Source organism: Lissotriton vulgaris, chromosome 5, assembly GCF_964263255.1.
Source record: "Lissotriton vulgaris chromosome 5, aLisVul1.2, whole genome shotgun sequence".
NCBI lineage: Eukaryota > Metazoa > Chordata > Amphibia > Caudata > Salamandridae > Lissotriton > Lissotriton vulgaris.
Genome location: NC_141693.1, coordinates 111,892,716 through 111,908,349, shown reverse-complemented (window position 1 = coordinate 111,908,349; position 15,634 = coordinate 111,892,716). Strand labels below are relative to the sequence as shown.

Here is a 15,634-nt window from a genome sequence, read left to right as displayed (position 1 = left end):
TGGTAATCGTAGCATGCCGCCAGTTCAGAGCGTCATCCACAAGAATTCCGAGGTATGGGTACACAGATGTTCTTTCCAACTTTGTATTATCCACCAGTATTGGTTTTGGTTTTTTAACCCTAGGGCCAATATACATAGTAAAGGTCTTTTTATATTAATTTTCAGGCCTAGTGAGTCCATAAAAGTGCTGTATTTATTGATTTGCTTCTGTAGTTGATTTAATGTGCGGGCCAGAATAACAGAATCATCTGCATATAGCAGTGTTGGTATTTGTCGGTGGTTTATCAGGGGAAGGTCCTGGCTCCCTTCGAGCATGGCCTGCTCTAGTCCATTGGTGTAAAGGTTGAACAGGAAGGGAGCCAGTACGCAGCCCTGTCTGACTCCTTTTGTTATCGAAAACGAGCGGGACAGCTCACCATTTGTACCGAATCTGACTCGCCCGGAGGCGTTGGAATATAGTTCGCGAAGGAAAGCTATTAAGGAGGGATCCACTCCTAGTTCACTGAGAATTTTCCAGAGTTTGCCATGTTGGACGCAATCAAATGCCGCACTCAGGTCGACATAGACGAGGAAGATGTTACTCCCTTTGGCGCCAGCATATTTTCCATCCAGGAGTGCAAGGTTCAGGGCCTGTTCCACCGTCCTGAGCCCCTTCTGAAAACCATATTGCATGTCAGTCATGATGTTATTTTCCCGGGCCCAAGATTGCAATCGGTCCAGGAGCACTCTACCTGCAATTTTGCCCATGGAGTCCAGAAGGGAGATTGGCCTGTAGCATGCTGGGTCATTGCGGTCACCTTTTTTAAAAATGGGCAATAGGATTGAGGTTGACCAAGATTGAAAGAGACCTTCCGATGTTACTGCTGCCAGGACCTGTGTAATTATCGGTGACCAGAGTTCTATGTTATGTAAGAAAATGCCCATTGGGACTCCGTCTGGCCCCGGGGCCTTTCCTGATTTGGATGCCTTAATTGTTTTAACAACTTCGCTATGAAGACAATTAATATTTATCGGGAAGATGTTGTTTTCCAACATATGGGATTCACTTGGATCTGGTCCTTTATCTGTGGCACTTTGTGAGGGAGGGCCAAAGATTTTGGAAAAATGCGTGACCCATTCGTCTTCAGTAACAGCTACGTCCAAATGTTGACCTTTTGCGTTTTCGGCCAGAAAAGGAGATCTTAGGACTTTCCAAAATACAGCACTGTCCTTTCTTTGGGAGCTATCATGGAGTTGGGACCATAGCTCTTTCTTGATTTCTTTTTTGCGTTCCCTTCTGGCTGTGTTATATAGTTTTCTTAGGTTGGTGATTTCCATTTGGTTTCTTATGGGTCTATGTAGGGCTTCTTTTAAATTTGAAAGAGCTTTACGGCAAGCTGAATCGAACCATCTCGTAATAGGGGCCTTCATGTTCTTTACCTTGACAAAGAGTTCTTTCCCAATTGCCTCCAGAATGTTTTTAAAATTATTAATAATTGATCGAGGTGTAGTGTCCAGGGATAGACATTCTTGTATCCAGGGTTTAGATTTTTCCAGGATTTTCTCCGTTACTGCCACCGGGTCAATTTTGGCCCATTTGACTGTGTAGCCATTCAATTTGTTCATAGCTAGTGTGTTCTGGTTTAAAAGACTCGTTTTTATAGAATGAACTTTAGTCAATTTTGGGGTAATTGTTACGCTAATTGGGTAATGGTCGCTCATGACATTTGTCCCTGTTTCAAAGTTAGTTATTTGTCCCTTAAGTGAGTTGGAGGACAGTATATAGTCTATAGTAGTTGAAAACCCTCTTCCGTGAAAAGTGGGGGAAAAGTCTTTCTGTGGCTCTGCTATCTCATTTGCAAAGTCGAGATCTAAAGAAAATAGAATTTCATTTAGCTTGCTTCCACAGGACGAATGGTCAAAATGAGGCATAGGAGTACCAAGTTCATTATGCAATCCACAATTGCCATTCCTGTGGTTGGGGCAGAGTGAGAGGTTAAAATCACCACCCCATAGTAGATGTACTGTATCAGAATTAGATTCAGTCAACAGGGATAATAGAAAAGTAGCAATCTCCACTAAAATTGTAAGGCAGTCTATTGCACTTAAGTTATTGTAATAGTTAATGAGTACATAGCTAGAATCATTTGTGAACTTTATTTGAGCGATTTGATATGATGGGAACTCTTTTAGAATTTTGAAGGATATAAAGGGAAGCGTATTGGCAACATAGATCACAAGACCTCCCTTAGGCCTTCCCAGGGCTCCCTGTATTGCTGGAGTGAAAAAAGTTTTATATCCCATTATATGATTTGCAGTGGTGGACCATGTTTCCTGGAGACATAATACTTGATGTTTCCTTACTGTCTCGAACCATGAGTCTAAGTTTAATTTAGAAAGCAATCCTGCAACATTCCAGTAAAGTATGGAGAGGTTCAGTATATTGGGGACAGGAGGTAGTTGTATAGCAGGGGGTTCATTTGGAGGTCTCTCTGTTTGGGTCGGAGGAGGGTTATTTGTGACTCTCAGATCAGTTGATAGGTGAAAAATTAGATCTAAGCTATCTGTGGAGGTGGGCAAAATTTTGGTTTTGGGCGTCAGTCCATTAAAAATATGAGGGTAGGTGTCTACAGTAGACTCAGGGTAGGAATTGATATTGATCGGGGAAATTTGTTGTAGCTGACATTCAGGTTTGGAGGATGATGAATGCGGTCTAAGGTTCAATTGAGAGGGGATGCTGTGTGCTTGGGCATTCTTTCTCTTGAGTTTTTGAGGTCTTAACGGTCAATCAACCATCTCAAGACAGTCATAACGATTTCTTGTTGGGAAACCCTGCCAGTCCTCCAGTGGATGATAGGGTCTACCTTGCCAGGGCTGCTTTTGCCAATCTCTGATTCTGTCTCTATTTCCACGGCCATAGCTAAATCCCACATGTTTCCATTGATCCTCTTGGGGATGCTGCCAATTCGAGATAGAGGTATATTGATAGGAGTTCAGTGGAGGATAGAAAAAAGAAAGGTGCTGGAGATCTATTCCACCCTTCTTCTCCACAGAAGGCCATGAACAGATGTGATCCACAGTAGATGGATCCCTGCAAGTTACTATAATGCAGTCTCCGTGGATCGACTTGGGTTCGTCCCCTATCCATACTACTCTGCGGGCAGTAGAAATCCCTCCAGAGAGGTATGGTTCTAGTGGTCTATTTATGCTTAGCCACTGCATCACCTTATTTTTAAGTGACCAAGCTGTTTCTGTCATATCTTCCGTTAATTCGGGTACCCCTGTAAGAATGATTGTGTATGGGGTTGCCTCCGGTGGAAGATGGACTGGGCGCCTAAATCTTATTGCCTTTTTGGGTGTGAGCAGAGGTTGTTTCACTGTTGGTTTGGGGGAATTGGATGTCGATTTGTTTGATGGATGGACTGTAGTTGCATTTTCTGGTAATTTCCCGGCTTTAGCTGCTTTAGCTGCTTTTTCCGGGCCAGTAGTAGAAGTGTGTTGAGGTCGCTCCGTGTTAGATTTAGTCTTTTGTACACTGGGAGTTTGAACTTGGCGGTTTTGTATTTGAGAGTTAGTGTTTGTTTGTTTGGAAGGTGGAATAACCGGGACAGGTTGTTTGGTTGCTATTACTGGTTGTTGTTGATGAGATACTTTTGGGGGATGAGTGGCGTTTTGTGTCCCTTGGTTGGGTAATCGTCTATTAGTTGTGCTGGGAAGTGTTTGTGATAAAATTGCTAGTTGGGCTTCCAGATTTCTTATACTGATTTGTATGGGTTTGAGCTGTTGTGAGAGTAAATCCTTGATTAGGATAAGTAGTTGAGATGAAGTTTTACAGGTTTTACAGGGATTATCTGTGTCCTCAATAAAGATAGGAGGTGGTAAAAGGTTGTTTTCTACTGGGATGGTTATCGTTGTATGCCCAGGTTGTGCTAACTGTTTAGAACGATCCCTCCCAGGTTCCTTCTCTGGACCTATAAGAGGAACAGGAACTGTTGTATTTACAGCTGGGTGGGAGTTAGCTTGTTTGGGGATGGCTCCTTCCCTTATACCTCGGAGATGTTTATCTATAGTTGTTTCTAAGCTTTGACATGCTTCTAGGTCCGGGGTAGCTTCTAGGTCATCGGATAGTAATGATTCTGATTGTGTTACAGATAAGTCAACTAGACATGGGACTGTGTTAATATCAGCGGTAGTCACAGGTAGGGACGGTGAACATGTAGATAAAGTTTGCTGAATGGGGGAAGCTGCAGATGCCAAAGGGCCCAGGGACGATCGTTTGGCTTTCATAAGATCGAGAGACAAACGTTTAGCGTTCATCAGGTCGAGTGATACTCTGCACTCCAAAAGAGATATGCTATGGTCGATTACTTCTGTAGTCCTTGAGATAAACTGATCTATTGGGCCAGTGATTTGAGCTACTGACTGCGCGTTTTTGGTTTTACTTCTGGTTCTCCCAGGCATGGTAGTCATTGAGTGAATCCCGTAGGCAAAAATAGGGGACAAGCTGCAGTTAAGAGTCAAGAGTCAGGGGGGGTTGCCCGGTCCGGTCTCTATCGGGCACTAACGGGCAACAACGGGCCCGCCCTTGGCCCGGGCTTCGCCCCGGGCTGCGAACCGCGCGCGTCCCGCGTTGCGCGTTGGTAGAATTGCTTAAGTCCCTGTTGGGTAAGAGGGGGCGTGGCACTGGGAGGGGGCGCGGCTCACGCGGGAAGAGGACACAGCTGATGGTATGGAATGCTGGTCCTCGCAGTCCCGGGGCCGCGCCTCTCACCTCCTCTGCGGCCTCGCCGGTGGTTTCCTCCTCACGCTGGAATCAAGAATGGCAGGGAAACTGTGTGGCTACTCCTGTAGCACAGGGCAAAGTTCTCACTGGAAAACCTCAGTACGAGCGGCACCCGCGAAGTGGGGGCCGCGAGAGGTGAAGAGCGTTTTGGTGGGGGCGTGGCACTGAGAGGGCGCGCGGCTCACGCGGGAAGAGGACACAGCTGATGGTATGGAATGCTGGTCCTCGCAGTCCCGGGGCCGCGCCTCTCACCTCCTCTGCGGCCTCGCCGGTGGTTTCCTCCTCACGCTGGAATCAAGAATGGCAGGGAAACTGTGTGGCTACTCCTATAGCACAGGGCAAAGTTCTCACTGGAAAACCTCAGTACGAGCGGCTCCCGCGAAGCGGGCGCCGCGAGAGGTGAAGAGCGTTTTGGTGGGGGCTTGGCACTGGGAGGGGGCGCGGCTCACGCGGGAAGAGGACACAGCTGATGGTATGGAATGCTGGTCCTCGCAGTCCCGGGGCCGCGCCTCTCACCTCCTCTGCGACCTCGCCGGTGGTTTCCTCCTCACGCTGGAATCAAGAATGGCAGGGAAACTGTGTGGCTATTCCTGTAGCACAGGGCAAAGTTCTCACTGGAAAACCTCAGTACGAGCGGCTCCCGCGAAGCGGGGGCCGCGAGAGGTGAAGAGCGTTTTGGTGGGGGCTTGGCACTGGGAGGGGGCGCGGCTCACGCGGGAAGAGGACACAGCTGATGGTATGGAATGCTGGTCCTCGCAGTCCCGGGGCCGCGCCTCTCACCTCCTCTGCGACCTCGCCGGTGGTTTCCTCCTCACGCTGGAATCAAGAATGGCAGGGAAACTGTGTGGCTACTCCTGTAGCACAGGGCAAAGTTCTCACTGGAAAACCTCAGTACGAGCGGCTCCCGCGAAGCGGGGGCCACGAGAGGTGAAGAGCGTTTTGGTGGGGGCTTGGCACTGGGAGGGGGCGCGGCTCACGCGGGAAGAGGACACAGCTGATGGTATGGAATGCTGGTCCTCGCAGTCCCGGGGCCGCGCCTCTCACCTCCTCTGCGGCCTCGCCGGTGGTTTCCTCCTCACGCTGGAATCAAGAATGGCAGGGAAACTGTGTGGCTACTCCTGTAGCACAGGGCAAAGTTCTCACTGGAAAACCTCAGTACGAGCGGCATACCATAAATATATAGTAAATATCCGTGGAGTCACAGACCTGTGGTATTCTTGCTTCGATTTGCTACTTGAAAACATTGTTAATGGAGCTTTAATCTTAGACGTACACATGTAGTGTGACTACCTCAAGTGCATCCTGAAAGAGTTCTTAAAAATACGATTTCATATGTAATAGTAGAGTATATATTTTGATGCAGAAGAATTGACTGATTGACAGCTTGTTATTGGGTAATAAAACGCTTTCCAATGTGACAATTCACCAATAAAACCATATGTCCAAAATGTAAAAAGTGCAGAAGATAGAACATTTAAATAGAGATCACTCCTGCCATACTTACTTTGCATCTCCTGACAACTTTTTAAAATGTCATTACAAAATGTAAGTGCACAAAGGGCTTGAGGCCTATGGCTACTTAGGCTCATATTAAATGCATTCTTTACTCAATCAATCAGTCATTCAGAAAAACATGTTCTTGTACAAACATGCTTTTCTTGCTAGAATGTGGCTGGGGAAAGCAAAATAGATGACAGACATCTCTGAAAATTAAAATATTTGCATGTTGAGCTGCTTCATTATCTTCAAGATCCTGAAGGAGAAATATCAACACTTTAGGCTCTCTTAACCATAGCTGTATTGGTGTTCATTCTTGCATACATATTCCTTTTCTTTTGTCTTCTCAAATGAGGAATTCCTCGTTTTTTAATCCATGAGCTGTGCCAGAGTCAGACAGTGGGCCCGATTCACAGAACTCACTTAAGACAAAATCCTAAACTTACTACCATTTTGGTGTTCACAGAGGGCACTTACTCATTTTGGTATTCACAGAAGGCACTTACTCATTTTGGTATACAGAGAAGTAATTTAGGATTCCTAAAGTTAGGAGTCCTTACTTTCCTACTCCTAAACTGAGAAAAATCCTAACTGTAAGACTTTCGGTATTCACAGAAGGCATTTAGAAGTCCGAAAGTTTCTACTCCTAACTTTAGGACTCCTAAATGCCTTCTGTGAATACCAAAAGTCTTAAAGTTAGGATTTTTCTCAGTTTAGGAGTAGTATAGTTTGGAGTCCTAACTTTAGGACTCCTAAATGCCTTCTGTGAATACGGAAAGTCTTAAAGTTAGGATTTATCTCAGTTTAGGAGTAGTAAAGTTAGGACTCCTAACTTTAGGACTCCTCAATTACTTCTGTAAATACCGAAATGGGTATGTGCCTTCTGTGAGTACCAAAATGGTATTAAGTTTAGGATTTTGTCTTAAGTTAGTTCTGTGAATCGGGCCCTGTGTTTTTTGCAGATTGGTGGCACAAGGAGATGCAAATGCACATGTGCAAATGCTTACTGCTGCTCCACTCCTCCATGGAGCAAAAGAGCATCTATGCTGTTGCTCACCATGCTGATGGTCACTGTTTTACGGAATTGTATAAATCTCTAGGCCAGAAATGTTGTATGTTTCCTGTTCATCTTTCCACTCTTGGTCCTACTTTCTCCTGACATGGATGTACAATACTTTACATACAGCTCCTGATGTGCAAAGAAAGGACCATCTTTCCAGCCTCCCATTCAACCAACCACCAAACCCCACCTTCATAGGGCTTTAGGCCATGCCCTTCGGGGGGGGGGGGTCTGCATTCATGCCAACATGCGTCCAGTTCCTGCTTTGTGTGCCCTTTTGTTATGTACATCATAAGTTGATCACCGGTCCTTAGCTGTGGCTATTCCCTGCCCTCTGTTTTCTGAGTGTTCAATCTCCTGAAATGTATGCCCTTTGCCACTGTGCAGCAGGTATTGACTGCACAACATGTTGGCCTTTTTGGACTAGCCAGCCTTTTAGGAACCATGTCTGTGCATGGCCATTACTCCTGTGCAGAATGGGTTAGCTCTCTGTTCCTTGCACCCAACCACTTGTAGAGACAGCCAATGCTGTGCACTGTTGGAAAGATAAGTTCAATCTAGTATCTCAGCTTTCAAGTAGAGCCATCCAACCATGCCAAAGTCATTAGCAAACCAGGGCTAAGTCCATAACTTTCACCCTCAGAGCACAATATCAATTCTTGTATTGATTATAGATTGTATCTTCAATGTTATAGTCTTACGATGCTTGGTACCTTTGTGTAGACCGGTGTCTACTTAGAGTAAAGTGATATACATAATAATCGCGAGCACATTCCTATAATCATTTTTTGACTCTGTGTAAGTGTGATTTTGGATCTTGTGAAATATTTTCCACAATTTACCTTGGTGTTTTCTCAGAGTGAATCTCCTTTCAGCATTTCAAAGGCTCTTTCCTTTAACATTTCCACAGAGCCTATGTTCTCTTTACACATCTTCAAATGCCATGCACTTACAGTTATTGGTAGACTATATTTGTAAATATCCATTGCTTCCTGTTTTACATCTCACATGCCTGTCTGAAATACTCTGCAATATCAGTTTTAAACACTGGCTGTTTTCCCTCTCTCATTTACTGTTCCTTGTTAACTTTGCACATGTATGTGTGTCTTGGCACCTCAGCAGGCTGGCAGCGGATGGAAGGAGCCCGTGTCCAGGGCACAGAATGAAACAGGAGAGGACTTGGCTCAATGCACTATTCCAGGGTACCACCCATTCAAAAAACAGAAAGCTCCAGTCCCTGCTTTGCAAGGTAAGCTCCCTTGTTTTTCATGCTTACTTGTTTTTCATCCTGAATGGGTATTATTCCTTAAAAGTGCAAACAAATCCATCGGATGCATCTGAGCTGTAATCTGAAGTGTTTTGATGGCAGGTTTGGAGGAACAGAGATGAGACTAGAACTCACTAGCAACATGTAACCAGACAAACCACAAGTCTGTTGGGTCCCTTTACCACTGATATTGTCCAGAGAGGAACCTTTCATCTTAGAGAAGCAGGACTCTAATATGCCGGTGCCTGGCCCCTGTTAGGGTCTCACTTATTATATGTATCTGCAGCCAAACAATAATTGTCAACTGTTCAAAATTTTGTAAGTAGGTTAGTAGGACCAATTTCTTTTAGCGTAACATCACTTTGCATTCTCAAACGTATTGCTCTCCATTTATAAATTAAAATACACCTATGATTTGAAGGATTGTGCTAACAAATTTCATGCATATTCCAGTTTTGGAGTTCACAAAAATACTATTTTGTACATTCAAAAGTCTATGAAAGTTGTAGGTGTGTTCCTCCTGTGAATTGTCCACAGGAAAACAAATATGCATTGGAGGAAAATATTATAGTACATGTTTTGTCTCTGCTTGTTTCTTAATATGAATATGTTTCAATGTAAATGCTCTCTTGTCTACAGCGTATGAAGAATGTGAATGGTTGAATTGCTTCGTGATTCCAAATGAACTTGCACTGCATCATTTTTTTTAAAGAAAATGTGTTACTGTTTCGGTTGGAAGGTCTCAACTGCCTTAAAGGTCACACCACAGAAACATCCATTTCTCCTTCCTTTTACTATACTTGTGTCATCAAGACATCTAATAAACTGGTGGACTTTCAATTAAATTAAATGGAATAGCCATAGAAAATTCAGCAAAGTCAAATTCTTTAAATCAGGATTTGGAATTTCCTACTATGTAGTCAACTGTTTTGGACGGTATGCAGTTTCTGCAGTCAGAAAGTGGAACTTGACCATAATTACCTTAACTTTCAGTGGGTCTCTACTGGTCCCTCTCCAAGGTCGTTCACAATCTCTAATCCTCCATGCCCCTCTGACTCCTCACCCAGAGACCACCCTGTCCATCCATAAATGTAGAGAAATATTTACTGGTTGTTTTTAGATGTTCTTTTTCACTGTCTGCTGGGATGGGAGCCTTCCACACTTCTGGAAAGAAGACAGACTGATCCTTTCCCACTGGAAGTGCCTAATTAGAGTGAATGTTGACATTCAGTTAACAGTTATGAGTAGACAAGCTAAACATGCATTGTCTACTCATGGTCACTCCAACATTGATTGGGTCACACCTGGTAGCCTAAGAAAGGAAGTGCACCCTATCCGTAGAAAAGGATAACTGGCAGGTGTCTCTCACTTCCTCTCTATCGAGTTATTCTCTATTAGATAGGTAGTGTTAGGAAGCAGTCACCCAGGCCCTCGTCAGCAGCAGACTCGACTACTGAAACGCCCTCTACACGGGAGCCCCGTGCAAGCTCATCAAACGACTGCAACGCATCCAAAACGCCTCTGCACGACTGATCCTCAACATACCACGCCACTGTCATATCATCCCCCACCTGGGAAACCTGCCCTGGCTCCCCGTCAACAAGAGGATATCCTTCAAGCTCCTCATCCACGCACACAAGGCACTCCACAAGACCGGCCCAGCCTACCTCAACAGACGACTTTCCTTCTACATCCCCAACCGCAAGCTACGCTACGCCGACCTCTTACTCACCACAGTTCCGCGCATCCGAAGAACAACCACCGGCGGGAGGTCCTTCTCCCACCTCGCTGCCAAGACCTGGAACACCCTCCCACTGAGCCTTCAACAGACCCAAGACCTGCTGACCTTCAGAAGGCTACTCAAGACCTGGCTGTTTGACCAGTAGCGGCCCCCCCAGCGCCTTGAGACCCTCGCGGGTATGTAGTGTGCTCTACAAATGATTGATTGATTGAGTCAACCCTTTCAGAGAATCTCTTATCTGCAGTTGATGATAAATGAAGCCCTGCCCTTGAACCCCAGAATCAGTACACACACACATTGGTTTGTATTTAACTATCATTTGATTATTTGCAGTGTTTGTCTACAAATCATGTGACTCATAATGGTAATAATAATTATAGGCAACACAGCAGATAAGATGCTGATCAGGGTGAATATTAGCTGGGGCCCAATCATATTTCATCACACATCTTTAACGTGTTAGTTTGATCCCTACCCAAAGTGTCTAGATATGGTCGGTTTTCCTAGATATAGCTATATTAATTTACTAAGCTTATATTAAGCCGAGCCATATGTAGTTTCCCAGATACCTTTGGTTGTCATTGGGTCAGCAGTCACAATGCAGTTCTTCAGCATCTCCCCTCAGCAACGGGTCTGTGTGTCTAACCGACCTCTGCAATGATGCACCACATACCTTTATCACCAGTGATGACTTATGGATCAAGGAGAGTCATGTACGCTCAGCTCCAGCTTTGCAGCAAATATGTGCAAACGGTGCCACTTTGTAGAAGCTTATGGACGCTATGGAAGTTAATGCTACTTCTCTCTTCTTTCTTCCAAGACGGATCTCTACAGGGTCCTCTTCCCTGCAGCTACAATTACAATGCCACACCAGGAAAGTGGAAAGCTTTCCATCTCTGTCTTGTTAGTTTGAGTGGTGTCAGAAAATATGGAGTTTGTAGACCGAAAGCAAGGTGATCGAGCACACGTTTGTTAGCATTACCATTCAAACAGCGAGTCTGCGTTTCTATGTGCTACGTCAGTTACATGCATTTCCTAATATTAAGCAGTCATGTCTGCACGCAGTCAGGCCCGTCTTGCATGAAACATGCATCATTATTACACGAAACCCCTGCCAGATACCTTGATCAAGTTTGAAGCCATTTTGTTATTGTTTTAGAACTTATAGTTAAGTTGACATTGTATGTACCATTTTAATAAAAATGTAATTCAAAAGAAATCCTGAAAGAACTTTCAACCGGGCTAATATTAACGTATCCACAAATATATCCTGCTATTCCTATATGGTGAATTTGTTGAATTTACAGTAGGCCCAATTCTCAGGAATCGTTTGTGCACCTGGGTTTTAATTTGAAGCACATACAGTGTTGTATGTGACCAAAAATGCCATAGCCTGAAGAATATAATAAAAAGTGGAAGTTGAGACAGTAAAATGCACCAGATTATTAGATTTTGCATTTGGGAAAAGGGTGTGAAACTGAGAATTCACAGGGAAAAGTGGGAGGCCATTGGGAAGGCTGGGAACGCCTAGAAAATAAGACTCTTAGGTGCATTTACAAACATTCTCCCATCCTAAAATTACTTCTAAAAGTGTTCAAGTCGGTGTGCATTGATGGTGGGAGTTAGACACATCCATTTTTTCAGGGAGTATAAAGTGAATGGATTAGTTAACATGGAAAATCTTTGCGAAATATAGATGAATTGGGGCTTAAGGGACATCATACATTTTCTCCTAACCGACCTAATCGACAGTTTGCCCATCTACAGATAATCTGCATAAGTATGACTAGTTGGTTTACAGACGGTAATCTGTATTTTCATAGATTGCTGGACATTGACCTGTGTATTTTGTGCATCCCAAACATTTGTAAATTTGCCGAAATCGTAGGCATATACCGACAACTCATAGATGCACTTGTTTCTTAGTTGACTACATTATGTTCTATGCAAGGTGTCTGAATGTATCAAACATGTAACGTATACTCTTCAAACCAGTTAACTGGGCCGTGCTCTATAAGATATTACTAGAGAATTTTGCTAAGAACAGATTATTTGACTGCCGTTTGTTATGTATGCAGATCAGCAAGCCGAAGACTCCCAATGCTCATTAAAGGATGCTGAATCTCCGACTATGAAAGTTGCGCACAGCGTGCCAGGCAAACCTTATGGCTTCCCAGAGTCGATTGAGAATCTGTGTGATCAGCTGAAGGCAAGTGAAATTGATTGTTTTGGGAGTCGTATAAAGAATCAGTTTTAATTCTTTTGTTATGCAGAGGTCTAACTTTTCTATATAATTCCTTCATGTGGTATAAACTAAAATGGAGCTCTATGTCACGTGATTGGATTGCGTCTTTCCGACAATGATCTTAATAGCATTGACTTACCATGACTGAGATTCTCATCTATTGATTGGGAGACCTTCATCTTTCCTCTCCAGTGAATCAGAAGCATTGATGGTCAATAGTAACAGACACGTTCAACTGGTTGGTTTCCCAGACTATTATTTCTTTCAAGGGGCTTTATTTAGACTAGCATGACAAAAAAGATTGAATTATGTAGGAGCAGGACCACTACCCACTTCCTGCTTACAAATCATAATAGAGAGTTTGATATATGTATTAATTTGTCCCATGAAGATTGCATAGATTATATTTTAGAAAGTGACGAAAAATAGTATGCAAATACAAAGATACAACTTTGACTGCCCATTCAATCTAGGGGAAATGGGAGAGGATATGAATATTTGTCATATGTTTTGGTCATTTATAGTTCGGCAGGTCTTGGGAGAACACGACTTAAATAAGCTCAGTCCCTGTGCCCTATAGATATTTCATTCCTTCTTGTACAGCTTACCCTAACCTCCCAGTGAGAAGACTTTGTGCACCGCCCGAGAGGAGTACAAGAAACAGATAGAGTTAAATCTTTTTTCCTAAAAAGACAGTATTTATTGTACGGTACCAGGTTTTTACTGATTGGTATGAAGAAGTTCAACAAAATATACATTATTAAAAGGCTTTAGCAATTGGAACTATGTGGGCACACAAGTGTACGTAGAGTACAATTGTGCAGGAGGAAACAGCAACACAATAGTACAATAGCATTCCTTTTAATTTCGTTCTTTTTTAGGTCTCCAGGGAGAAGATATTTTCCTAATGAATAAATAACTTCCTCTAAATACCTACCAACTTTAGGAGTGTTTCCTTTCTCTTCCCCACTTTGACACAAAGATACTCCTGCCCTTTAAAGCAGTAAATTCCTGTCTGTTTCCTAAGTAGAAATAAGTCATTGAATTGTTTGTAAATCCTAAGAGTGCCTGGTCTTCCCCAACTTTGAGGACATCTCTGTCCTCAAGTGGCCGCTCCTTGACACTAGAGAAGGATTTCCATTCTATGCAATATTATTGGCCTTGTCCGGTAGAATTGTAAATGAGTAAACAGGATTATGATTGCAATGTCGTAAATCAAACTTTTTGCATGGGGAGTTGAACTAACATGAGCAAATGACATTTTGCGAATCAGGCATGTAATGGGTCATTTTGAGTCTGGAGGAGTGGAAGCAGCATCAGAAATTTTAAGTGCTCTTGCCTGCCCTGCTTACCGTTCCTCTGTTTTATTTGTGGGTTGGGGGAAGTGCTAACTTTGCACCGGTGAAGGTTCAGATGGCATCCTGGTATAAATCTCTGACCCAGTGGTCCGTCCACCACTGGTCCCCTAGTCATAGTGGTGCTCCTCCCTCCCGATGTTGGGGCAGCACCCATCAGCTCCATTCCCTCCTCTGGACACCACTCGAGGTATGGGGATCCAGGATGGGACAACGCACAGTGTTACTCATGGAAAAAGAAGGAGAAATTCCCTGAATGTCAGGACCAGTGTTTCTTCCCTGAAATCAAATTCTCACTTTGGGTGGTTGTTGTTTGTTTTCAGAAAACAAATCATTTGGCACATCAAACATGATGCAAGATTGGCAAAGGATAAGTGTCTTCACTGGTGCCACTGAAGCAGGGGCAAAGCTCAAGGCACAAGCATGCCCACATATTTAACAGGGATCCCTAAGCCTGGTGAGTGATGCTCCACCAGGTGCACAGAGGACACAGCCTCTGCTCTTGTGGGGGGCCTGCAGGACACCCACCAGGCTCTGAATGAGGCCTTTAGTCTCCAACTGCCCAGTAAAGGTTTTTGCACTGTTTTTAGATGTGTTGTACTGTTTTTATGGCTCTGAGCACCTGTAGACTTTGGTCTATGCTCTAGGGCATAGTGAAAGAATTGGCTTACCCACTCGCGTGTGCACACAAATGCATTAGTGGCGTACACTTTTAATTTTACCTGTGAGCCGCAGGGTCAATACACCATCTGCATGAGTGATTTACAAAGGCTGACTTGAGGCCTGCCAGTGCACCTGTGAAATGCTGGGCAATGCAACCTCAACCCCATGTCAAAGGAAACCATTAGTGTATGTTCAGAAACCTACATGTAATATAAGCTAAGTCACCCATAAGGGTGCAGGCTGTTGGGACATAACGTACAAAGGTAGGAGTTGCCACATATTTAATTAAGTATTTCCCTGCAGTGACAGGATCCAAAAGCTATTTTCACTACATACTGTAAAGTAGTTTTACCTCTGATATTGTCTGTTTTTCACGATTCAAGCTAGTAACTGTTGCATCTGGTGGTACCCTGACAGCAACAGGCTTTAATTTTGTGAATAAGTTACACTATTCAGTAAAAGGAGAGGAATTTTATTGGATAAGCCAAATACAGTGTGTGTTTTGATAATCCAAATTAGGTGGTTGCGCAACTATGAAGGTTCATGATTTGTACAAATTATACATAACATGTAAGTTTACTGTGAAGAAAGTTATTTGTTTTGGAAACATAAATAGCACTATTTCTGAATAATTACTGGCACTATGGAATTGACTTCCTCAAAACTTTAGGAAATTGCTGCTTTGATTTTTAGGAAACTTCTGAATGTGTTTCTGTTTATGAAATATTTCAATGTATGATTATGATAACTAAGGGATATGCTGTGTTTAGTTTTTAGATACTTGTTAATTTTCGGTCTGTTGGATTCTGGAATGTTTGTGGTAATTAATACTGTACTCTGTTGCCATCCAGGGTCTGTTTTGTGTATTTTGAAAATTTTCAACATAGTTAGTTTCAAGCAATTAACTAAGAGCCTGATTACGATGCGTTTCGGACCATAATCAACGGCTTGTCCGGTGCAGTCCAAACTGCATCTACTGCTCCAGTCCAACCAGTGCATTATGATGTGTGCGGTGAAGGCAGCAGTCAGAGGGTCCGATTGACA

General features: G+C 43.6%; 1 protein-coding gene across 1 annotated transcript in view; it reads left to right on the top strand.

The window, feature by feature from the left end:
• Nucleotides 1-15,634, top strand: part of CCDC187 (coiled-coil domain containing 187) — a 296,756-nt gene that overhangs the window by 219,355 nt on the left and 61,767 nt on the right. Inside the window, exons 27-28 of the mRNA XM_086919347.1 lie at nt 8,439-8,568; nt 12,406-12,536. Of these exons, the coding sequence (XP_086775473.1) occupies nt 8,439-8,568; nt 12,406-12,536 (261 nt within the window). The remainder of the gene's footprint in view (nt 1-8,438; nt 8,569-12,405; nt 12,537-15,634) is intronic.